Here is a 26,207-nt window from a genome sequence, read left to right on the forward strand (position 1 = left end):
AGCACAAAAAATGAAATATTTAGGTATACATTTAATAAATATGCACAAGATCTAGAAGAAGGGAACTAAAACAACTCCAATAAAAGAAATCAAATAAGATCTAAATTAATGGAGAGACAGTCTATGCTCATGGATAGGAAGACTCAATATTGTTAAGCTGTCAGTTCTTCCCAACTTTATCTATAGACTTAATGCAATTCCAATCAAAATCCCAGCAAGTTAATTTGTGAATATTAAGAAACTGATTATACAGTTTATATGAAAGGCAAAAGATCCAGAAAAGCTAACACAATATTGAAGAAGAATGAAGTTGGAGGACTGGTACTACTTGACTTCTAAATTTACCATAAAGCTATAGTAAATTGAGACAGTATGGTATTGGCAAAAGATGAGGCAAATAGACCAATGGAACAGAATGGACCCATAGAAATAGATTCATACAAATATTATCAATTCTTCTTTGACAAAGAGCAGAAGCAATTTACTGGAGAAAAGATAGTCTTTTCAATGAATGATGCAGGAACAAATGGATATCTGCATGCAAAAAAATGAATCTAGACACTTTACACCATTCACAAAAATTAACTCAAAATAGATTATTGTCCTAAGTGTAAAATGCAAAACCGTGAAAGTTGTAGAAGATAACACAGGAGAAAATCAAGGTGACCTTGGATTGGGTGATGACTTTTTAGATACAATACCAAAAGCATGACTATGAAAGAAAAAATTGCTAAGTTAAACTTTATTGAAATTAAAAACTTCTACTCTGCCGAAGACATTGTTAAGAGAATGAGAAGTCAAGCTACAGACTGGGAGAAATTTGCAAGGACATGTACCCAAACTATACAAAGAGCTCTTAAAACTCAACAACAACAACAAAAAGAACTTGACTAAAAAATGGGCAAAAGTTCTGAACAGACACCTCACCAAAGAAGGTGTACAAAAGGCAAATAAGCACATGAAAAGATGATCAACATCATAGACCAACAGAGAATTACAAATTAAAATGAGTTACCACTAACACACCTATTAGAGTGGCTAACCACTGACAACATAAAATGCTGGCAAGGGTGTGGAGCAACAGGAACTCTCGTTCATTACTGGTGGGAATGCAAAATGGTACAGCCACTTTGGAACACAGTTTGGCAGTTTCTTACAAAGCTAAACAAAGACTTGCCATACAATTCAGCAATTGTGCACCTTGGTATTTTACCCATGTATGCAGTTCCATGTGAGTAGTGTGCCCATTCTATAGGGTAGCAAGTTGAGGCTCAGGGAAATTCAGGAATGTAGGTAAGGTTGCTTAAAGATGGTGGAGGTGCTTTTCAAACTCAGGTATTTAGAAGAACAAAATTCCTAACATTTGTGTGTGGCTTCATCACAGATGGCCCAGAAAGTAGCCTGGTAGGGAGTTCATTTCAGACTAGAGATGGGTCTGCCCAAAAACCTGAGCTAAATCTAGTAGGGTCTGTCTGTAAAGCGAAGGACTGAAGAGATTCTCCAACCCCATGAATAAATAGAGGCACTGGACTCGGTTTCCTCAAAACCTCAGTGTGGCGGAGGAGGGCATTGTGAAATTTCACACTACGGCAACCTCTCTGCCTAATGTAGTGTCTGGCCCTCAACAGATGCACTTTAAATATCTGCTGGCCAAATAAAAATAAATAATATTTTATTTTCTAATATTTATTAAGTGCTTATCTTTTCAAAGACACTTCCACCTACACTGTAGCTGATGTACACATTAGCCATAAGGACTGTGTCAAACAGAATTCATGGCTCTCATGCTATGATGAAGGAGTAAGGACCAGAATCCAAGGCTCCTCCTGCCCAGGGCAGGGTGCATTCTCTGTGTCTCAGAGCTGTCCTCAAAGAAGCAAAGGCTCAGTGAGTAGCACGGCTCAAGGGAAGGAGGCTAACATTTACTAAGCACCTGTTATGTAGTATATAATTTAATGTCCACACAGTCCTGGGGGCTAGATATCGATATTGCCATTTTAGAGATGAGAAAACTGGGGTTCATTGAAGGTCATCGCTTGCCTGAGGTCACAAAGATAAGAGGTGCCAGAGTCTGGATTCAAACTCAATTCTCTTCGACTCTGAAACTCATGAATTTTCTTTATTGGATGCCAAGATACCTCCCAGTTTTCTAAATCAGGAAACTCCAAAAGGGTGTTATAAAATAAGTCCATTTTGTTTGGAAAGGAAACGGGCTCTCATTTATTTATTTATTTATTTATTTATTTATTTAGATTTTATTTACTTATTTGACAGAGAGAGATTACAAGTAGGCAGTGGCTTAACACACTGAGCCACCCAGGTGCCCCTGGCTCTCTGTTATTTCAATAAGAATCAAATAGTGGTAATGATCATGGCTTGTGGGTCCAGCTGAGGGTTGCTGATCTGAAATAGCATCAGCAAAGGGAGGGGCCTATTCAGCCCCTCCCAGCTTCCGTACTGCTCAGCTCATACCTATGGCTTTGGACTCATTTCTGGAAACTGCCTTTCCAGAGGAAAATTGACCTTTAACCCCTTGGCCCCAGAAGTGACCACGATGGGCAGTATGAACCTGTGGAGGCCAATTTTTTGAGAGGGTGGTGGTGTGTGTGTGTGGTGTGTGTGAAGAGATTAGTTGTGTCTAACCTGGAGAAGACTGAGGGAGGCCTTGTGTTTGATAAACCATGGAAAGCGCTATTAGAAGAGGAGCCAGGGATTCACCTAATGTGTTCCAGGAAGCAAAACCATGATCAGTGTACAAGAAAGCCAACTTCAGTTCATAGAGAATAGCCCCTTCAAATCAAGGATAAAGTGGAGGTCGATTCTAAGTTAACAGGGCCTCAGAGGCTACTCCACTCCCTGGCTAGTGGGGGCAGGCGTGAAGAGGGCCTGCGGCAGCTTGGGAGTCACTATTCGGTCCACTGGGAGGTGGTTCAGACACGGAATCCAGGGGCTGTCTGCGAATGGGAAACTGCTCCGTCATCTCCTAGACCCCCATTCAGGTCTGGGCTGAGGCATCTTAATGCGGGAAGCAGGCCGTGCAATGGCACATGGCTCTCACTATACTTTGGTATCTGGTTGTCATGTGGGGAGCTAAATCCTAGTTCCGGTGACACTGAGCACAACTGTCCAAGGGAGGCCCTTCCACTCCCTCCACATCTGTTTCTCTGGTCTCAAGCCGTCCTCACCTCCCCTACAAAGTTCCAGCTCCTGAGGGTGGCACACAAGAGCCTTCAGCAGATGGCCTCAACCTACCATGCCACCCCATCTCCCTGTGACTCAGTCCCCACGCCCACTTATGAGGCACACAGGCCTACTTATTGCCCAGACACACCACATGCTTTATTTTTTTTTTTTTTAAGATTTTTTTTTTTTTTTATTTGACAGACAGATCACAAGTAGGCAGAGAGGCAGGCAGAGACAGAGAGGCAGGCAGAGAAAGACAGGAGGAGGAGGCAGGCTCCCTGCTGAGCAGACAGCCCGATGCGGGACTCGATCCCAAGACCCTGAGATCATGACCTGAGCCGAAGGCAGAGGCTTTAACCACTGAGCCACCCAGGCACCCCATACACCACATGCTTTCAATCCTCTTGTCCTTGCCCGTGCTGCTCTCCCCACCCAGGACACCTTACCCTTGTTAGGCTTGGTTAGCCCCTTACTCTCGGTTCTCTAGAAAGCCTTCCATTTTCTCTAAATCCTTTACGGCGCTCTCCCGTAGACTCCCATGATGGCCCAGGCTCACCTCCAGGGCAGCATTTATTATGCTGTGGTTGCCCTGTTGACCCACCTGTTTCTAGTCCTCAGTTGGAAACCCCTCAGGGGCAAAACTGCCAGGTTTCCACTCAGTGGCCAGCCATGTGGGGCCAACCCCATTAGTTGGTTGACAGGTGGCCTCTGAGAGAAACAAAAGTTTGTCCAGTAAATAAATAAACAAAAGGTATTCCTAATTCAAGTCACTATGTTTAAGGTCCTATATAATTACGTTTTTTAAAAGAGGACCACAAACTCAACTGACATTTAATTATAGGAGTTCAGAAGACAGGTTTGGGGTGAAATCATGGAAGCCTCACCATGGAGGAGGGAACATGAGGTAAGTGATGAAGCGATTGAGAAGGGGGAGGGGAGGCAGGCAAGGGAGTAGAATTAGACACCAGAGTGGAGAGCCCATCCTAGAGATGGGAAGGCCTTTTAAGAGCTGGGTTTGGAGGCCTTGGATACCTGGCAGAGGACTTTGGGCTTTCTCTTACAGGCAGGGTTTGGAAAGAGGAGGGACACTGTGACTGTGCCATGTGAGGAGGCCGAGCTTGGTGTCTTGCAGGATCTCTCAGAGGCTGGTTGGGAGCTATAGTGATGTACCACAGGCAGCCCCGATGGGGTGATGGTAATAAAAATGGTGACGCTAGCACCTCTGGTAGGCTACATCTTTGCCTCCATTCTTCACCCGCTCCCACCCACTCACAGCCTTGCCACGAGGGCAGAGCATACCTCCCCCACCTCTTGATGTTGAGTTTGGCCAAGTGACTCCCTTTCACCCATGGAATGTTAGCATATGGGATGTCAGCAAAGGCTAGAGACGCGCTTGCGTTGTTGGACTTTCTCTGTTGGCTTTGGCCATTCCAATGAGAGGAACATGGTCTCATGCTGGTCCCAGAAAACGAGAGGTACTTTGAACAGCCTGGAACCGAAGCCAGCGGTATCCAATTCGGAGATCAGCCAAACTCCAACCTAATCGCAGATGCGTAAGCAAGAAACAAATCCTTGCTGTCGTAAGCTGCTGCCCATTTTCCTGCGGCCCCTCCTGCACAGAAGGACGAGTCCCTCTCTCTATCTGTTCAACCCTGCTGTGTCAGGCACCTCAGTCTCTCAGCGGTGTGCACGTTTCTCTTGATTGCCTCCTCATCAGCACTCAAGCTGGCTCTGCTCTCTCCAATCGTGACATTAAAACCTCCCTCTTGATCCCTAGCCCTCCTCCAGGAATCTGCCTGTTTCTCCTACTCAGTCTGATTTCCTGGAAAGTGGTCCATCCCGGCTGCTCAACTTCCCTGCCTCATCCCTCTGCCCTGAAATCGGAGGGTTGCCTCTGCCGGCTCCTAAAGCCGCCTACCTTGGACTGCTTCCTCTCTGCCACACTTGACTGTGGCCCACTTTCTCCCCGCCCAGCTCTCTCCCCTCAGTCGTGTGATGCCTCATGGGCTGATGCCTCCTTGTCTCCTTCCAGGGCCCTAGTTTCTCTGCCTTTCTTTCATGTTCCTTGGGGCTCCGTCCTGGGTCCTCTTTTTCTCCGATTCTCCACCCAGCCCGTGGGAGATCACATGCACTCTGGAGGCTTCGTGTATCACCTATCCGCCCATGGCCTCCAACCCTCCTCTTCAGCCCAGAACTCACTCCTGAGGGCCAGACTGATAAATCCGGACTCCTCATGGAATCTCATTCGTTCATTCAACAAACTTTTTTCTTGAGGACTCCTGGCTGCCAGACACTGTTGTAGATGCTGGATATAGAGTAGTGAACGAAACAGATGAACAGCCCTGCCCTCACGGAGCACCTATTTTACTAGAGCAGGGGAGGTCAGACAAGAAATAAACAAGAAAGACAAATAGTATGTTAGAGCCGCTGGAAAGTGGTGAGCAGAGGAGGGATTTCATCCGTGCAGGTTTTTAAAGGCTCACCCTAGGGGCGCCTGGGTGGCTCAGTCGGTTAAGTGTCTGCCTTCGGCTCAGGTCATGGTCCCCAGGGTTCCGGGATCAGGCTCCCGGCTCAGCAGGAAGTCTATTTCTCCCTGTCCCTCTACCTTTACCCCTCACTCGTGCGCGCACGCTCTCTCTCTCAAATAAATAAGTAAAATCTTAAAAAATAAATAAGTAAATAAATGCTCATGCTGGCTGTTGTATTACAAATACATGGGGATGGGGTGAAGGGAGGGGTGGGGGGGCAGACAGAAATAGGGATACCGATTAATTGGGTTCTACTTTTGAGTACTTTGTAGGCGCTTCAGACTCAAAATTGAACTCATTACCTTTTCCCAAACTTGTTCTTCCTCCCATGTTCTATGACACAATGAAGGGCACCCAGATTCCTGACTGCAGCCAAAACCCAGAATCCCTGCCCCTTTCCCTCACATCTAGCCAGTCACGAGTCCTGTCCATTCCTAGCGCCTGAATAACTCATTCGTCTTTGCATTCATTATTTCCCCATTCACCAAATACTACTGAACACCTACTAGGTTTCAGACCAGTATCAGCGAGGTAAACAGACACGATCCCTGTCCTCTCGGTGCTTAGCGTGGGAAAGAGACAATAAAAACAAAAAAAAATGATCTCCTCTCACAATAAGGGCTATAAAGAAAATGAACTAGTTTCAACAAAGAAGAAAATATGAGAGAAATCTTCAGTAAGGTGGCCAGGGAGGCCCTCCGGAGGAAGACACAGGGCTGAGGAGGGCTGGGTCTCATGACAATGGCGTCTTCATTTCCTAGGGCTGCCATAGCAAGTGACCACATGTGGGGTGCCTAAAGACGAGAGAATTTTGTTCTTAGAGTTCTGAAGGCTGGAAGTCAGAAATCAAGATGTCGGCAGGGGCATGCTCCCTCTGAACGCGCTTGGGAAGAATCTTCCGTTGCCTCCTCCTAGCTGTGAGGCACTCCTTGGCTCCTTGGCTTGGAGACACACTGCTCCAATGTCTGCCTCCATCATCACATGGCCGCCTTTGCTCTGGGTCCATACCTTTGTGTGTTCACTCCTCCTCTTGTAAGTACCCTTGTCGGGTGCCTGGGTGGCTCAGTGGGTTAAGCCTCTGCCTTTGGCTCAGGTCATGATCCCAGGGTCCTGGAATCGTGCCCGGCATCAGGCTCTCTGCTCAGCAGGGAGCCTCCCACCCCCCCGCCCCCCACACCTGCCTCTGCCTACTTGCGATCTCTGTCAAATAAATAAATAAAATCTTAAAAAAAAAAAAAAAAAAAGGATCCCTGTCACTGGATGTAGAACCTCCCTGAGTCCAGTATGGCTTCATCTTAATTACATTTACAAGGATCCTACTTCCAAAGACGGTCACGTTCTGAGGTTTTGGGTGAACCTGATTATTTGGGAGCCACTATTCAACCTGGTGCAAATGGCAAGATCTTTTGCAGGCAGGTAGAGCGGTCTTCACACAGGCCCTCAGGGAGGAAAGTGCTTGGAACAGTTGAGGCCAGTGAGGCTGAAACGTGAAAGGACCCAGAAGAGGAAGCTTGGAGAGAAAGGCAGAGCTGGATCACAAAAAGAGGAGAAGGGGAAAGAGAGACAGAGAGGGAATGAGACACCAGTGATGCAGCGGAGGCCCACAGGACAGGAGTTTTTGAGAAGGCAGCCAGCACAGAATTTCAGGTCAGCATGGCATTGGTATGTGATGGGACGAGGTCTCTGGAGGACAAAAGGGGAAGAAGGGCACAGAAGTCAGTGGGACTGATGGTGAGGGAGAAAGAGACCCTTTCTAATGGCTTCTGTTTTCTCAAAAACATAGGAGACAGCTAAGAGGTAAGGGAAGGGGGCAGGAGTTGAGAGGAGAGAAGCAAGCTGGTTTGTGTTGAGGGTGAGAGACCACGCGCATGGGGTGGCTGGTGGGGCTAGTGGGTCTCCAGGACAGGCCCATTTCCTTCATGCCCGTGGCCACCCAGCCCCATCAGGCCAACACCCCTGCTTGATGGCAGCCACCTCCCATGGGCTTCTCTTCTGCATGCCCTGGCTCTGCTCCCAGGCTAGTCCCTCCACTGCTGTCACCAAACTCACAAAGCATCCCACCGCTGTCTGCAACTTCCCAGAGAGTCCCTTTGCCCTCGAGATATAATCCAAACTCTTGAATGTGGCTCCTAAGACCCCATATGAGCCCATCCATCACACTGCCTCCCAGCTTCCTTTCTTGCCTCTTCCACTTCCAATTCCACCTCTCAACCAGCCAGAATTCTTTTAGGATCCTTAAAGTTACCATTCTCTCTTTTCCCTCCAAGGCTCTGCACTTGCTCTTTCCTCTTCTGGCAATATTCTCTCGCTCCTGCTGCACGAGCCCTTCCCCGCCTCCGCCTGCTAGCTCTCCTTCCAGTCCCCTCTCCCCTCTTCCCTCTCAGACTGGCCTGCTCCCCAGGACAGCCTCCCACTTTGAGTCTGGCTATGGGTTCTGCATAATCCTCTATGCTTCCCTTACTAGAGCAGTTACTGTGTTGTAATGTAATTGCTTTTCTGCCGACCCATGGCTCTCTAAAACTATAAACCCCTTAATGGACCATACCTTTATTTTTCATATTATTTGACATATAGCAGGTGCTCAAAAAAAAAAAAAACCCAAACAAAAAACCCTACACCTGTTAAATAAGGAAAACAGTTCATGTCTATGCTGAAGGTCATAAGTAACTCAGAGCTTTTTTTCCCTAAAGATTTTATTTATTTATTTGGGCAGGGGGAGTGTGAGCAGGGGGGAGGGGCAGAGAGAGAAGTGGACTCCGTAACATCATGACTGGAGCTGAAGGCAAATGCTTAACTGACTGCGCCACCCAGGCGCCCTAACTCAGAGCTTTACAACAGTTGATCCTGCTTCCCCTCCAGGCACAATGCCATTGCACTGGTGACATCAGGGAACCCCCCTCTGCGTGGCCGTCGGGACACTACTGCCTGTTCATGCTCTGGTTCTCAGTCAGACTTGTAACTGTCCATCTTAAATTTCATGAAGCTTTGTGAGGTTCCCCCCGCCCCAGGATAATCTCTGCTGTGTCTTGCTGCTCCCGTCCACTTCCTGTCTCTTCTGCAATCCTTGGTCTCTTTTATTCGGTTGTAGGTTATGCTTTTCTTTATAAGTGGCCCTCTAGCTTCTGAAGGCTTGGGACAGTGTAGGTACTGTAGTCTCTTGGTCATTTGACTTCGGGTTTCCGGAAATTCCTTCTTTAAGCTGTTCTTTCCCTGTAGCACCGTCCCAGTTCTGACATGTGAGGGGCACTTCGCACACTGCCTTCCAGCAACCTCCCAAGCATGTACTTCCGCTCACATCCATGTTGTCCGAACATGGCTTCTCAAGTGACAATGGAAAGTAGAAGGGGCTCCCATTTCTGTTTTGTGTTGCTTTCCTGTGGGCAGGCTCTCTGTCCTTTCTGGAAGCATGTTGATTCATTGCTCATGCATGCACACCCATTCCTACAAATGGCCATCACCGCTTTGTATCTTTCCCCATTCCATTAGTGATATAGTTGTTCCTTTTCTCACTTCTAGTCTTCACAGCAAGAAAGTTCCCACCACCTTCCATGTCATTAGTATGTAAAATCACCTGCCTCTTTCCTTCTGCTGTGTTCTAAGCAGGTCCTGATCAGAGGAAGAGACACAACACACTGATCTTTGCTAATTCCTCTACTGCTACAACAGAAGAAATAAAGTAATACCCGCCCTGCCTTGCCCTTTCTGTGTTGACTCAGTACCTGTAAATTCCAGGTGGAACAATCCTATATTACAAATTTGTCCATTTCTGAATGCACATTTTTTTTTGTTAAAAAAAACTATTTGTTCTTGTCTATAGTTTATAAATAAACTTCTTTTTAAAAAAAAAGCATGTTTTCATCTCTGTAATCGTTTGGAGTATAGCAAATACACTGTGTTAATGTTCCACATTTACTTCACTACCTTCTAGAAGGCTTTCTGTACTGTAGAGCCTGGGCAATGAAAACTGCATTTGCCAGATGCCCTTGCAGCTGGAGTTTCAGATGTGAGCATGGCTCAGCCCACTCAGATGTACTCCATGGGATTTGTAAGGCAGGACCGAGACATAGCTCTCATTTCTGTTCATTTTGCTGGCAAGCTCAGTCATGCAGATTCAGTTTCCCTGTGTCTGATCACTAGCTTTGCAAGTGTGGTGGGCCGGCGATTTGCTGGCAGGGATTCCAGTGGGCCCTTGTGTGGCTCTGGTTGGAGCAGGTGCAGGGACCTCCTGACAACGGTGGCATCCCGAGGATGACAGTGATGCTGAGGTTCTGGAGTTGAAGGCAGGAGCAGTCGTTTCCAATTTTGACAGAGCTTCCTGGTTGTAGAAGGCTGTGTTTAGCTCTGACGGTGGTTAGGTGGTACAGAGCAGTGCTGAGGTCATTCTGGAAGGTTAATGAGCCTGTCTCTTCAGACCTCCCTCCAATCCTGAGAGCCATTTAGTGCCTTGTCATGGTCCCTTTCTTGCCTCCCTAGCTGGTATGGATACTGTCCTTTGCAACAGGACCTGACTCATATACCATGGAAGTACTTATTTGCAATATTAAATATAGTTTCTGATTAGAAAGACCTCAAGGCAGGAGAAGCAGCTATCTGAAAGGCAAGATTTAGGTCTTTTATTGGCAGCTGCAGCTACAGAGGAGCCAAATTAGGGCTCTTGCCATTTGGGGTGTGCCTAGGACCTTTTGTGACAGCACCACCAACAGGATTTTGAGGCATAGATGGGAGGCAGAGAGCTCTGGAGACACTAACCTTCACATTAACTTGAACTTGTCCTAAAACTCAACCATAAATTGATGAGCCTGCAGGTCTAATTCTTCTGCCACAACCTTTCTAATGACCAGTGGCCTCTCCCTCTTATCTCCCTGTTGTCTCTCTGTCCTTCCCTCCTCTCCTGCAGGAATCCTTCAGTGTCACCATCTTTTCACACAAGATACACACGCACACACACACACGCATGCACACACACAGGGGACTCCATTTGCAAAGAAACCTTGTAATATAAACGACACACCAAAGTTTCAAGGGAGACATGATGACAAGATCTGCGGTAGAGCACATGCCTGGGAGAAGGGGCCAGTATTCCTATATGAAAAGCACAAGAAGGAGAAAGTAGTTCCCAAGGTAGGGGGAGAGGCTGACAAAAAGCACAGGTCTAGGAATGGGCAAGTCTCTCCATATCTATAGATGTTGGTTCCACTTCCCTACAATTTTAAGATTAGGCAATATTTGCTCAAGGTACAAAATTCACAGCGAAAAAGAACACACAGCAAGTTTCCTGCCACCCTTAAGCCCACGCTCCTGCTTCCCCCTCCAGGGACCCGCTCTATGTGCGTTTCTTCCTTAGCTCATTTTCCCCGTGGAACGCCTCTGCTCTGGGGGTGGTGGGGGTGGGGTGGGGTGTGGAAACCTCCAAAATGGTAGGGAAGAGCTCCATAGGGACAAGAGTCTGTGGTGGGGGGCAACCAGGATTCCAAATTCACAGACTGGGGCCTGGTCGTGGATGGGTCAGATCACGCCCGTGGGCGGGGATGTGGGCACTTGCCGGCTCTTGGCCACCCTCCTGGAGATCGCTGACCCGCCTGCAGGAAGTGGGTCCACGCCCTTCCGGTTAGCGCCATGTTGTGTCAGCTTCTGTGATGCTGTGCTTCATTCCCACGGCTTTCCCTTCGGCTGCAGGGTGTGGTGCTTGTGGCGAGTGTTTGTTTATATATGTCAAGTCGTTGTGCTTTCGGGTGGCAGTGTGTGCACGTGAGGCAGAAGGCTGCTTGGGTTTTAAACTAAGAGGGGCTGCCGAACACCCTCTGCCCCCATCGTGGAACGTTGCCCCATTAGTTTACCCAAGAAAAAAAGAAAAAATGTGCCAGTTATAACAGGTAGTGAGAACAAGGGAGAAGAGAAGAGGAAACCTGAATAATCCTTTGGCAATTCTGAGTGTGACACGAGATTCTCTTCCTTCTTAGCGATTCTGTGCCTCGTTCCTGATAATTTTAGGGTCCGCTATGTCTCTTGCTATGAGAATTAGCATCAGCAGCTTTCAAAATGACTTACCAGTTAACCCCTCCAGAAATCTTAAGACATTATTCTTTTCTTCTCCAAATTTCCCATCCCTAAGCCTTCTAATTCTCCTTCAAATTTCCATCTGTAAAGTTAATACAATCCAATAAGAAAATAATGTGCTCTTGAGACGCTGACATGCTCAGAGCCATTTTATCCTGCCCTAAAGCCTGGAAAGTTTGAATTTTCCTTAGGATAAAAAAAGTAAGAAATAATAGAATAATTCACTGTACTGTAACAATTAAATCCAGCAATTTAACATTGCCCATTGGTAAATATAATGCTTGCAACGACCAAAAGTCTCCCATGTATTGACAGACAAAAACAAAGTTATAAATCTAAACCTCCTATTCTGAACCACATTCCTAAATGTAAATAAGCATCCAAGCATGTTGCTACATATCTTTACAGAAGCAATTACAAACAAGCCTTATCAGTCGCTAAGTCACCAACGCACACAACGCTTATCTGCTATGCCCTCTACTGGATAGAGTACACAAGGCAAGTCGCATTATTTCCAATTAATTTTTGGCATCATCACACTGCATCTGCTTTAGGAATGCAAGGCGTGAAATTTATAGTAGCAGGTTTAATATTCCATCCAGCCAAAATTATTTCGCTACAAGGACTTACCTTTGGTGGAATATTTTGGGGTGGATTTCTTTTTTAATACGTAGATTGCTTCTCCCCTTCCTGCAACCCTCTGTCCAAACTCTCAAGCTGTCACCAAACTCAGTACGTGGCAGGAATAATTTCATGCTGAGTAAAATGTGTTTAATTTCACATCCTGTAAGAATAATTACTTAGCATAATGCCACTTAAAATGTATTTTCTATCTGCAAATGCTAATGAAGCTACAAAAACCTGAATCATCTTCGGGAAGAATTAGGGTATTAAGGGGGCTTCTCCTTCACTCCCTCTTCTCCTGTAGTGACTGCCTGAAGAGAGAAACTGGGGCCACAGGAATAATCCGAGACCAGATCCTGCTGTCTTTAAACTGGGTGTGAGTCCAGTGGCTTTCAGGGAACTTAATCCCACAGACCCCTGCTGAATCTCCCTAAGATGCTGGAAACACAGCCAAAGACTCCCTGAGATGCCCAGTCTTCACCCAGTTCCCAGTGGGTGGCCACTAGGAGGGAGCTCAGGTCCAGGGCCAACGAGGGCCACCTACCCTGATGGCAGGGCTGGTGGCAGGCCTGTGGCCTCTGGCCTTAAGGAACTTGTCTCTTGATCAGTGGTGTGCCCAAGTAGTAAAGACCACTGTTGTAACTACTATTCATCTTGAGGCTTAAAACAGGAAACACGAATGACAAAGAGCAAAAGGGAAGAGAGTACTTTGCCATTAAAGTAGTTTAAAAAAAAAAGTTTTATTTTGAAATAATTTTAGAAATAGAGAAAAGTTGCAAAAATAGTTCCGGGAGCTCTTGAATACCCTTCACCGAACTTTCCCTAATTCAGGATTGTCCATGACAGTACAATGATCCAAACCAAGCAACTCTTAGTACAGTGGTGTTGACTACACTACAGACTTCAATTCAGATTTCACCAGTGTTCCCACTGATACCATTCTTCTGTTTTGAAGCCGAGCCAGGATCCCATATTGCACTTAGTTGTCCTGTCTCCTTAGTCTCCTTTAATCTAGGACATTCTCTGTCTTTCCTTGCCTTTCATGACAGGCAGAGTGGCAGGTAGAGGCATAGGGAGAAGCAGGCTCCCCACGGAGCAAGGAGCCCGATGTGGGACTCTCCCAGGACCCTGAGATCATGACCTGAGCCGAAGGCAGCCGCTTAACCGACTGAGCCACCCAGGCATCCCCTTGAAGAGTACTTTTGAAGAGTACTGGTGAAGTATCCCTCTGGGTTTGTGTGATGTTTTCTTACAAGGAAGTTGAGGTTATACATTTTGGGCAAGAATATTACAGAAGTGCTGATTTCTCCTCACCGCTCTGTAGAAGTGGGACCTGGTCCTCTCCTGCAGTGGAGTAAAGCGAGGGCATGTGTGGAAGGCCTGAATGAACCAGTCCGCCTCTGGAACCAGAGTGCTGGGTCTCAGGGGAGGTAAGCATGAGCCTAAGAGCACGTGACAGGTTTCTCACACCAGCCTCTTCTTTTCTCTGTTACTATGGGTGACGAAGGGAGAAGTGAGAACATTTCTTTGCTATTGGCAGACAGCACTGTGGGGTTTGTTTTGTTTTGTTTTGTTTTTGAAGCATAGACATCCTACATGGGGCTCAAACTCATAACCCTGAGATCAAGAGTCGCACACTACTGACTCAGCCAGGCACCCCAGAACTCCTGCTTTTTAAAAATCTGGTGCCACTGAGCTCTGCAGGACGAGGGTTGGCCAGGGAAGGCAGAGGATGGTGGATGATGGTGGGGAAGAGGGGGCATGGGCAGAGGAGGACCACACGGGAGTGGGTCCAGCGCAGCCCCCTGTGGGCTCAGCAGGGCTCTAGATAGCCGGAGGATGAGACGCACACCTCTGCCTGCGTGGGAGCTTGTTCATTCGCGTGAGGGAGCGGTGGTCAAGTTTCCCATCAGCATTTGTAACAGTGAAGACACAGGAAGATTACCCTTGGTGGGGTGAGAGGGTAGCAGCGGTGGTGAAAAGGACCCTTGGGCAGATCTGTAAGGTTTGCATTTTGGCTTTCTACCCTTTTACAGACAGAAGCTCCACAGAGGACAGGCCCTTGTCTGTCTAGTTCCCCCTCTCCCTCCAAAGACCTAGTACCCAGGCCTGGCACATCGGAGGGACTCAGAAAAGGTTTTGATGAAATGAATGAAGAAAAAAATAGGTGAGTGGGTGCATTACTCATCTGCAGAACATACTGGCGGGCACCCCACTTATCCCCACTGGGACACCCATGACTCTGGCCCACGCGTGGTTTCGAAAGCTCAGCAGCATTCCCGAGTTCACGACTCCAAGCCTTCTGCCCCGTGCCAATCCTCTAAGTGCTCTGGGAATCTGTGTCAAGGAGACTATTCTGGAGAATAGGAGAAGTTTCCGGGACCCAGAATCCAGGTTGTTTGGGGGAAGGTAGAGTCAGATCCAGATCCAATGTAGAGATGGCAAAATCTAAGTCTGAGGAGAGAAGGCAAATGGTAGTGATGTTGAAGCTTCCTTCCAGGTGGACCATGCTTTGGGGAAGCCAACAGGAAGAGGGAAGGACCGTCACAGTACTGGGGTCACATGGGATGGCTCGTCCTTGTGTGCATGCTCAGATGCTTTCCTTATGAATGGGACGGCTTCCGAGTCTTCGTCTGCTCCGTGCTTCTTGGTTACTCTCTTATAACTGCCAGTTTTCCATATAAGTTAAGTAAATAAGTTATTTATTATTCAATTAATAATTAACCATTCATCATCTAAATTGAACTATTTAAGTTTTCCAGATAAAAAGGGAGGCCTTTTTAAAATAAAGGAGAGAGAGGCAAGGCAGCAGGCAGCAGGGGGCTCTTCAGACTTGTTTTGCTCTGGTGTATAAAATGGATGGGAGCTGGTTTTACTGGCATGTTCATGGAGACAGCTGGCCCTGTGAGCAGCTGGTTTAAAGCCCATGAGTAATTTATACAGAGCAACCCCTTCATCCTTACCGACGTATCCTCAGTGAATCTCTCCTATCTCCATTCTACAGAAAAGGAAATCAGGGCACAGAGACACTTGCTCCACGTCATCCAGCTAGTAAATGGCAGAGCTGGGAGTCTAGCTCTGATCATGATACTATATAGCACTTCTGGTGCAATCCACAAAAGGCCCGTGCATTCTGGAACAGCCTGGAACCTGGGAGAGTGAAGGGAAGAGTTGGGAAGGACTAAGTTCCTGCTCTTTGCTCTTGTAGGGACAAAATGAGCCAGGCAGGCACATGTTCTTTTGTGTTCTTGTCCACCCGGGCAATCTGCACGGGAGGGGCCCTGCCCTTCGCGGGGGGCTGTGGTGAGTTCCTGTGGGAGACTGCGCTCTGTGATGGGCACTTTCAGGGATGAGACGGAGGTTTTTGTTAGGGTATTTCTTTAATCCTGTGACAGTCCTGCACTATAATAAAAAAGGAACATGGAATCTCCATCTTACTAAAATTTCAAGAAATCGCTTTAAAACCAGGTTCTAGTTTTGCCTGATTCTTCCGTAGGTTCACACATTCTGCTTTGTTCACACATCACCTTGTTATTGGCTCGTAACAGTCAACAGGTTCAGGACCTGAGATCAACGGACTGTCCACGGGGGATGTGGAGAAGGAGAAAAGTACTGTCACATAAATGCTAACCCTGCGAAATAAATCTCCTTTACCTTTAGCCCAGAGTTCTGCAGTGTGGCTCGTGTGGTCTTTGTCTCAAGGGTTACACCAGACATACTTGCTTCCCAAAGATGAAGGGCCAAACTACTTCCAACTCTGCCAGGAAACACAGGACATTTAGGGGGATTTCAGATCATGGAAGCCATTCAATGGCTACTCAGTGGAATTAGTTGCTTTATCAACAACCATCATAGTTATTGATATTACTACTGTTCTATATTTTTTTTACAAATCACACCTATGACTCAAGAGCCAAATGTGGAAAGAAATAAATCACTATTACCGAAACACTGGATTGATAATGTTCACAACTAGGGAACCGGACATTTAGGTCTCTGAAGAGGAATCTGCCTTTTTGGACACAAAAAAAATTTAATAGAGTGGCTGAAGCAAACAAAACGGTCATGAACACTAACTCTAGATGGCATTGGTTTCTGGGAACAGAAGTTGAATCCCCACCTCAGTGAACGTTCCAGCGGAGCTGGGATATATTTCCTTCTGCAAAAGACAGAAATACTATTATGTTAGGAACCCTGCTCAGAAGGGTTAAGGAATATATAAATTAGTGCAACATTTTTCGAATGGAGCTTCCAGTAGTTGATTCAGCTGGAATATAATCTATGCTAACAATCTCCAAGATTTCGAAGTGACATTTTCTTATCACACTTACAGTGTTTTAATTTGGATACATGTTCCTAAACCCAGAATGGGTAGGAAAATTCTCTGCCAAAGGCTAAGGACACAGACTCTGTCTAAAAGGGAAGGGAAAAAAAAAAATTATATCCCAGAGGTTTGGAGAAGGGGAAGAAAGCAGGTCAGTGTATGGACTTTTAAACAATATCCTACAATATAGTTCTCAGTTTTAGATACCATTAACGTCTAGAAAAGTCTATCATCATTTTCATATGGCCGCGTTATTTGGGATCTTTAACGTGACACAAAGTGGACAGTGCAGCGTAGCTGGTTTTATTTAGCTGTGATGGAAATCACATTTACTGAGCCAAACAGTTCATGCTCTGGTTCCAGCTCTGCTACAGCCTGGCTTTGTGAAGTCAGTCAAGTTGCTTACTGAGTGCAGGCCCGTTTCCTCATTCACGAAACTGAATTTGCCGTGCTGGTTATGCTAGATGATCCCTTACTAACTTTTTGGCATTCACGTCCAACAAAGTTGGATAAATCCCCCTCAGCCAGTGGCTTTCCAAGGTATTCTTTTCTGTGAGCCACAATAACAAATACATTTTATATTATGACCTAGTTCACATACATGTATATATGTATATGCAAGTGCTTTTTACACACACACACACACACACACACACACACTCTCAATACATAGCCTGATACATCTATTACACATGTAACCACACACCCATATGTAAGGAATGAAACTAAAAGTTTCATGAAAGAACACGGACCCCTGTTACCTTGGATGCATCATCATATTTTTATTCTATTTCATTAAGAAAAAGATGGTCCCAATTTCCACTAAACTGACGCCACGACCCAGGCTGAAAAACACCATAACCAGGCACAGCCCTGTATGCTGAGGAATGGCCTCGAGGGGAATGCAGGTGACGTGGTAGAATTCTAGTCACTGAGGGGCGCCTGGGTGGCTCAGTGGGGTAAGTGTCTGCCTTCGGCTCAGGTGGTGATCCTGGAGACCTGGGATCCATCGAGTTCCCTATAGTGTGGGGCAGCCTGCTCAATGGGGAGTCTGCTTCTCCCTCTCCCTCTGTGCTCTCTGTCTCCTGCTCCCTCCCTCTCAAGTAAATAAATTTTTAAAAATCTTAAAAAATAAATTCTGATCACTGAAAGAAAAACATAAACACTAGGTAGATACACAGCGGAAGGAATATTGGAGGAATGTATTCTAATTGTAGCAAACAAATTATGACGCAGTACTAAAAACAACTGCTAAGTACAAGTGCTTTCCACCAGGGAACTTTCTCGTTTTAAGTGCTGCATAGTTGAACTTCGGGTTTTCATTCTTTTGGAAACAAAACTTTTTAAAACTTCCTCTCACCTGTTAGACTGTCCTTTAACTCTTCAGTTATAGGAACCCTGGTGTTTTGATAAATGAATGAATCATCTTCTATTTATAAACAATCCCTTTTAAAGTTTCTGTAGCTTTTACTAAGAGTATTTTTTTAAAAGAGTTTATTTATTTATTTATTTGAGAGAGGGCGAGAGAGCACAAGTGTGGGGAAAGTCAGAGGGACAAGCAGACTCCCCACTGAGCAGGGAGCCCAATGCGGGGCTCAATCCCTCCACCCCTAGATCATGACCTGAGCTGAAGTCCGATGATTAACCAACTGAGCCAGCCACCCAGGCGCCCTTGCTCGAGTATTTTAAAAGAGCTTTGCTTTTTGTATAGTAACTTTTAAAAGCACTGTTAATAAAAGGTAAGAGTTATATAATGTTTTCCTTCCACTTCTGGAACCTATTTTGAGGGGCGATACGGCAAGAAGATTCTAGTCCTTGCATCTTTCACCCTGTCCTCAGATCCCAGACAGCCCTCTGTTGCAGTGTTTGAGTTCACATCTTGGCATGCCAGGGTATCCCTGGGATTTCTTGGGTCTCGAACAATCTAGGGTACCAGGTGACCCATGTAGGTCCCATCCCACCATTAGCCCACGATGAGAAAACTGGGTCTCACTTCCCAAGCAGTGCTCTCTTTTGGGTTCAAGGGTATGCACTTTCCCATAACAAGCAGCAACCACAGGCAGGAAGGGTATTTCCAATGGTCCCACCATCCTGGGATTATTTCATTGAGATGAGAGAAATCTCAAAATATCTTCTTTAAAAGGTTCCATTACAAAATTACCTCTTTTTAGGTAACACTTCTACATAGATGATGATTGTGGTGTGCATATTTTCAAAAACAGGACATAATGTCCATTTATCAGTTTGTAATCTAGAATATATAGAGATTATACTCCACCTATTATATTTCTGTCCCCTGGTATTACTTATACAGGTTTACAACAATTGAAGTTATGAGGTTAAATCTCAGATTTGGATTTCTATTTACCTTTCATTAGAATGTTATTTAACATCCTCCTCACCTAACGGCAATTATGGACGAGGCAAGACTACTAGGGAGCTGGAGAGCTCCATCCCTGGGATGGAAACTCGGGGCAGTTATCTGCCTTTGTGTTTGATCCGCATCTTGCAAGTTTCTCTACCTTATCAACTCGACTTTTCTGAAATCCCCACAATACCTAGGTCACTGAAAATTAACCCTAATCAGTAACACCTGGGATCTGAGGAAAAGATCCAGAAATTTCCATTTATAGGTCAATAACTGTGGTATTCCACAATTATTTTTTATTTTTTTTATTATTTTTATTATCTATAGTTTGGGAACCTCTACCCACCTCTCCACCCCCAACTTTTTTCTTTTTGCACTATGACCTAAGCTAACCTTTCTGTATATACCCTTTCCACCAGATGTACATTACAGTGTTGAAGAGCTGCAGAATTTTTTTCAGAAAAATCCCTTTCTCAAGATATATTCCTATTAGTTTGCTTTCCTATATCCAGGTAAGCACATTGTGTTATTCCTGAGGCTTTTTTTGCACTGTCCTATGCTGATCCAAATCAAACAGACCTTTCGAGGGTACTGACAATGACGTCTTCATCGAATATGATTGCTGCTAAAGCTGTAGCTCCCTGTTTGCCCGGTAACGCTGTGCCAAGATCTTGGCCTTTAGATGTTCCCAGAATCCCTGGAAACGTTCCTTATTTGTTTGTGAGTGTAAGCTCTAGAATGATTCTGCATCCACAACAAAATAGGAGGATGAATAAAGCAATGTGAATCTTTTCCTGGGCTGCAATTTCTTTTCTTCACCTAACCACAGGACTTGGAGCCACTGAGAAGACAAGTAATACTCTATGTTGGTGCATTTACAAAATATACCAGCATTAAAACAGAGTAAAAGGATTTGTTGTAACAGGATCCATTTTTTCTTCAACCTTTGGAATTAAAACTCTTCATTCTGAATACTAAAAGTATTAACATTTCTAAATTCCAAGGGATACTCATGGGAACTGTGATTAAGGATTCCCATTGTTTAACTTTTAAAATATAAATTTAAAAACCGTCTTCATATGTCCTAGCCTGATGACTTAAAGAAATCAGCTGGGTATCAAAAAATCACTGTAACACTCAATCAAAATGGGCTTTGTTTAGATATCACAAAGGCTAAGGAAACAATGGTTCTATCATTAGAAAATACTAGGAAGATGGACAGAGATAACACTTCACAATGTCTATTAGATGATCTCAAGAAAGTACACTAGAAATTGATGCCCTTCTATTTTGGCTTTATTATGGGTCATAGAACAAAAGCATTTAAAAAAAAAATGGGGCCTCTGAAAAACACAAAGAAAAGAGGATTCAACAGTAAGAAGGGAGCCCAGCTCTCATCAGTGGGCATGAGGCTGGGGGTGGTGGGGGTTAGAGGGCACGGAGACACTGTGTCCTGCCTTGCATGCCCTCGGCTGGGTGCCAGCCTCGGGGCCGGGCAGGAGGGCACCGCAGCGCCGGGAGAGGCAGGCGATTTTGCTGGCTCCCACAGAAAGCAAGATTGCCTACTGATGGCCTTAAGAATGGCAAATGAAGGCCTCTCAGGCCAAAGTCCAGGCAGAAGTTGGCCTTGTGGGGTTCCTGTCGTCCTGCCAACCCGTGGCACTCCGGGGACACTGCTAGGAGAATCCTGGCCAAATCCTGCACGAAAAGTCACCTCCTTCGCATGCTCTTCCATGTCGGGGGGTGAGACTAAAGGAGACCCCTTCTGTCAGGTCTTGTGGTGCTTGTGCACCAGCCAAGGAAAAGGAAGAGCCAGAAAAGGAAAGCAACTTGTTTAACGGCACACAAGAGAAGGGAGAGAATGCTTCAGAAGAGTTGATCTGGGAATAAGCCCGATGTGCCCAAGTCTCAGCTTGCTGTTTTTTGCAGGTACTGAGGGTTTTTAGCAATTCAAATAATTATGACCCTATCTACTTTGGGCCATCATATAGATATCATTGCTTTCTTCGAGAGAGAGCGGTCCAAAGCCACTGCCACACAAAATACCGGGCAGAACAATCTATGCACCATGTGACCACAGTCGGAACCGGACGTCCATCCAGACGGACGTACGGAGCGTCTCCGCGAAACACAGACGTACTAGGCAGATATCCTCAGAAAGAGGCCGCCATTTGCCATCCTTAAGGCCACCAACAGGCAATGTTGCTTTCCGTGAGGTCCTTCCGACGCCACGTGTGGACAGATGCCCACGGATCTCCAGATACTCCCTCGCCTCACTGGTGCCCGCCATCTCTTTCCTGAACCGAGAAAAACAACGCCTGGCCAGGGAAAGTTCATTTGAATTTGATCGTACTTTTCCTCTTGAAGAAAAGTGGAAATCCGAATCGCACACGATTTCTTTCAAACGGATAAACTTAGACGATTTCTCAGGGCTTCCGTCCATTTTTCCACCACGCCGCATCCAACAGGTTTTTGTTTTAAGGTAAACCAGGTTTTTGGTCCTTCCCTGTGGAGAAGTTACTTTCAAGTCAGTGAAAGTTCTTGGCCCATGATGAAAAGTCTTTGCCAATTAGTACTCAACAACTCCAATTCATTTTTTTCTGGTTCAAGATGAGTAGGAGCCTAATAAGGCTGTGATAAAAGGGCAAAAGGCACCGAGAGCCAAAAGCGGATTAATGAGCTCCTCCATTTATTTGTCTTCCTAACAGCTGAACTGTTACAACTATTGACACTCTTCAAAAGGTTCCGCTCTGAACCCTGTCCAGGCACTGCAGGCTCCAATGGACATCTTCAAATCCAGAGAATGGAGGGGCAAGAGCTTCCCCCGTGTGATGCCAAAACCAACAAAGCCCCATGGATCAGGTAATGAAACTTCAGCTTTTCCCCCTTTGAGATTTATTTACTGGCAGCTGACAAGGGGCAAATTCAGCTCGAATTGTGCAGTCAAGGCCCTGTCAAGCTTTGAGAGGCACCCTTGTCTTGAAGCACCTTCATGACTGGCATTTCACTCAAAAGCCCTCGGCACTGGTCCTTAACAGCTTATGACATCACAAAGGACACTCCAGACAGATGCCTACATGGCATCCTGCAGCATTTTAAAAGAGAATTAGTGGTTTTAATTATGGTCGTAGTATGAAAGGGAACCATGCAAGCTCCACGGGAGACCTTTGATCAGACCCTTTTGCTAGTACAATGCCACGGAACTGTGACTATTCCTGGTAAGGGGCCTTTTCTTGCTGAATGACTCACCAGTGATCTTTGAATGCAGACAAGCTTCTAGCCCTCCCTCTTCATTAGTGAGCATTTCTATACAGGGGCCTATATAGCGCTTGGAGTCTAGGAGCTATACAATTGGGGGGAAAAGAATCCCTACAGATTCTGGCCTCTACTTAGGAAATGCTGAAGGACTCGGAGTGACTTTATTCATTAAAACAGGTTGCTATTAATTAACTGTCATAATAAAATAAAGAACTATTATTTGCATTTCTTACTATGTTCTCTTTAGTAATATGTATAAAAGATGCTTGTAACAGAAATGAATTTATTGAACCACTTCCCCATCCCCCCCCCCCCCCCGATCCCCGCCTTTTTTCTTTTTTTCTTTTTTTTTTTTTTTTTTTTTGCATTTTGGCAGCAGGAGCCTACTAATTATTGGGCCCGGATTTACGAGCCCAAACAGAAGGAAAACATAAATATAAAATTAACTAAGGAAATACAAAATCCTTTTTATTTGCCACTTTATGCAACTGAAAGAAAGCAAACAAATTAGCTTTATTTTTTAATCATTTCAGAGAATTGTCAAAGACAATAAAACTCCCAACTTTTTTCAGAATGTTCACTGGGTTGGTGTTTAGCTTGAAGTGTGAGATTATGTAACAACCATAGCTACTCAGGGGGAAAAAAAAAGGATTTTTAACTTGAAGCAGAGCAAAGTCAGCTCTTTAAAAAAAAAGATCGCTTTTGGGAAACAAAAAAATGTGTCTTTGGTCTGGTATTACTATTTTATGAATTTAATCTTCAAAACTGATCCCAATAAGCAATAAGCAATTTTCAACACTGATCCCAATAAAAGACTCACAATCGGTATTTAAAGTAAGTGAAAATAGCCCATTCTCTTCTAGCATCTAATCAAGCAAAGTCATCAGGCGAGAGACTGAGGAAGTAGGAAGGTTTTCAGGAAGATTCTCACTGAAATGCTAAGTGACACGGGGTACACAGAATTTGCATACATAGCACATCACAATCATTCAAACACCCCACTAAACAGGACTGCTGTACCAGATCTGGGAGATGACTGTCTTGAATTTTTAAAAAAATTTTTTAGTTTTTTTTCTTAGAGGAAAAACTTTTGGACTTTGGAATTCTGGAAGCTGAACGATGAGCAGCTTTTTCACATCCTGCTGCCTTAGACATTTTTCCTATTTCTCAGACTTTGCAGTTCTTTTCTTAGGTGCTTTAGAGCAACGAAAAGATCAGGCAGCTGTGGATCATTCCGTGCTTTCTGGGTGTAGAGACGGAAGTGTCTGATGGTTTCCGATAACAAGACTTCGGGGTCTACACCTCTTTCCTGAAGACGTAACATCCGTTCACAGGCGATGGCATAGTTCTTGTGCCAATTCACTGGGTGTTCCTTTTGTAAAGAGACGATCTCCTTATAAAGCTGAAAAACAGCAAAGATGTTGGTATGCCATTGTTATCCCTTGACTTTTTTTAAGAACACAGAAAACACAGAGGAATTAATCATACAAGAGGAAAAATCCAAGCAGCCTATAGTAAAAAATCGAATCATTGCCAGGCCATGCAGAAAATGCAAGAATGTGACTGTAATTATTACGGTGGCAGGAAGCAAATGTGCTTCATCTGAAACTGCTTCTGGGGTTTTTTGGATGTTGCAGAGGGAACCCAAGACACACTGTGTCAGGACAAAATGCTCTTCCTCCAGAAAGATGTTCTGGGAAAGGGATTTAGCTCTAATTCATGGAAAGCTATTTACTCAACAGGCAGAAAGGTTGAAACTCTAAATTTAGCTGTTGGAGGAAAAAAAAATAGCTTTCTTTAGAAAACTGCATAGAAAAAGAACTGGAAGGAATTTAAATTTTGACCCTCCTTTTCACATAAATTTCTCTCTCGTTAGAAACAACAGTAGTAACAATGGCAACAATAAACCAGCTCCAACAAATCCATCATTGAATAGGCTGGGCATAGGAGAATTTAAGAGACATCCTTAGAGCGAGATACCAAAAATCTTCAGGGCATCCTATAATTACAATTTCAACAGTTAAAATTTTGCCTACAGAAATCAGGAATTTTGTTTTGCAACATCAGAGATCATAGGAATTTGGACAGAATTTGAGCCTTTGATATTGAGTTTTCCAGGGAGAAACATTAAAATTTAACAAATAAAGTAGATCCAAATCTGCGCGTTGGAATACTAGACTTGCTTATTTGGAAATTCCACAGCCTTCTGGAAGATTGGCAAGTTGGAGCTGGATCTGCAGGAACACGAAGTCGGCCACAGATGCGGTGAACACATAGAACAAGGAACAAGGAATGATGCTTTCTCCAGGGACAGGGGCTTCCGCCGTTAGAACTGTATCCATCATGTCATTCAGTGGAAAGGGACCCAATATACTAGCTATTGCCCCAACTTCCACTCCAGGGCAGATAAATGCATCCCTACCTAACCTACTTTTAAATCTCATCCACAGGAAAAAAATCTCAGAATTCATGTTCGATGTGTCATTTTGCTATTTAATAAGCTTTAGTCTTTAAGCTGGCTTTTAAAGCAGTTTCCCCCTTCGCTTCTTTCCCTCCAGAACAAAGGAAACAGTCACCTTGAGCTTGCATGGACATCATAGCTATGAAGCTAGCCTCCCACTCTTCCATTCTCTTGGTCAGATATCCAATGTTTCTCTACCTTTCCTCATGGTCTGTTGACTCTACCATTGCTTCTCTTCCCAAGCGTCCCTTCGAAGAGGGAGGGATGCGTGTGAAGCGCACGGCATGCTGCTCGGCACAGAGCACAAGCTCAGATCTGTGCAGGTTTTTTACCTTCCCAAGTGCTCAAAGTCCTACCAAGGTTCTGGAGTTCGAAACAGAGGCCAGCCCTTCAGTGAGCACTGTCCCAGTGGCTCAAGAGAACAAGAGGCCCAGTCGTGTGTTCCCTGTTAGATATTCTCTAGCTATGGAACAAGCATACTGCCCGTTTCTAGAACACTGTTACTGACACACCATCGACTTATTTGGGGTGGTGCATGAAGCCACATGTGCTGTATCTTAAGAAGCTGGTCACTTCTCATCCCGTGGAATTATATTTCCTCCTCTATGGGTTACTGTGACATTTGTCTTGGCACTCTATTCTGTTTACTGGGGACACCCATTTATCAAATGTATTCCTAAAGATAACAGGGCTATTCCCTGCTCCCCCACTATTCCTGAACTTTAGGTCCCCCAAACTTAAAGTTCTGTATAAGCTATTGAGTGGAATACTATAAAAAACAACAAAAATGTCCTACACCTAGTAAGAATGTTCTTGAACCACCAGTGCCAGGAGATGGATTTGTGGGGACACATCACGTATTTGACCTTATTTGGCTTGCAAACAAGGAGACATCTGGAGACATACACACAGAAAAGACCTACTGATTTGTGTCCACTGAAAAGAGTAAAGTTTACAGGCCCAAAGGGACAATATATCTGTGAATTAGCTTCAGTAATGGCCTAGCCACTGACCATGGGATGCGTCAATGATAAGAATATGAAATAACAGTAAGTCTCAGATTTCTCCTCACTAAATACTGCTTGTTTTTCATACAATCACAGGGTATTAGAGATGAACAAGATATGACATGAGAAGGACACGTGAGATAATTGATAAAGCTTAAAGCCCACTTCTATTTTTAGAAGAAATTGAGGCCTGGAAAGGCGAGCTTACAGTTGGCAATTAACGGCGGAGCTGGCCTTGAACCTGGACCTTGCTATTGCCAGATGGAACTCCAGCTTGTCGTCTCCTGTAATCCATCCCTTGCTGTCCCTGAGTGGTGCCTCGGAGGGTTCTTCCTCTGTCCCTGTGGACTGTCCTCCCTCACCCACCCTCTCACTACTCTGACCCGCTGTGTGTCTG

General features: G+C 45.1%; 1 protein-coding gene across 2 annotated transcripts in view; it reads right to left on the reverse strand.

Annotated features, from left to right (window-relative positions):
- Positions 1-22,836: 22,836 nt before the first annotated feature.
- The window catches only part of TMEM260 (transmembrane protein 260), a 67,997-nt gene continuing 64,626 nt past the window's right edge, over positions 22,837-26,207 (reverse strand). For both annotated transcript variants that reach the window (XM_032875316.1, XM_032875315.1), the window contains one exon: positions 22,837-23,744. In XM_032875316.1, coding sequence (XP_032731207.1) covers positions 23,490-23,744 — 255 coding nt within the window. In that variant the 3' untranslated portion in view covers positions 22,837-23,489. The remainder of the gene's footprint in view (positions 23,745-26,207) is intronic.

This window comes from Lontra canadensis, unplaced genomic scaffold (assembly GCF_010015895.1).
Source record: "Lontra canadensis isolate GAN:19392208 unplaced genomic scaffold, GSC_riverotter_1.0 scaffold55, whole genome shotgun sequence".
Classification (NCBI taxonomy): domain Eukaryota; kingdom Metazoa; phylum Chordata; class Mammalia; order Carnivora; family Mustelidae; genus Lontra; species Lontra canadensis.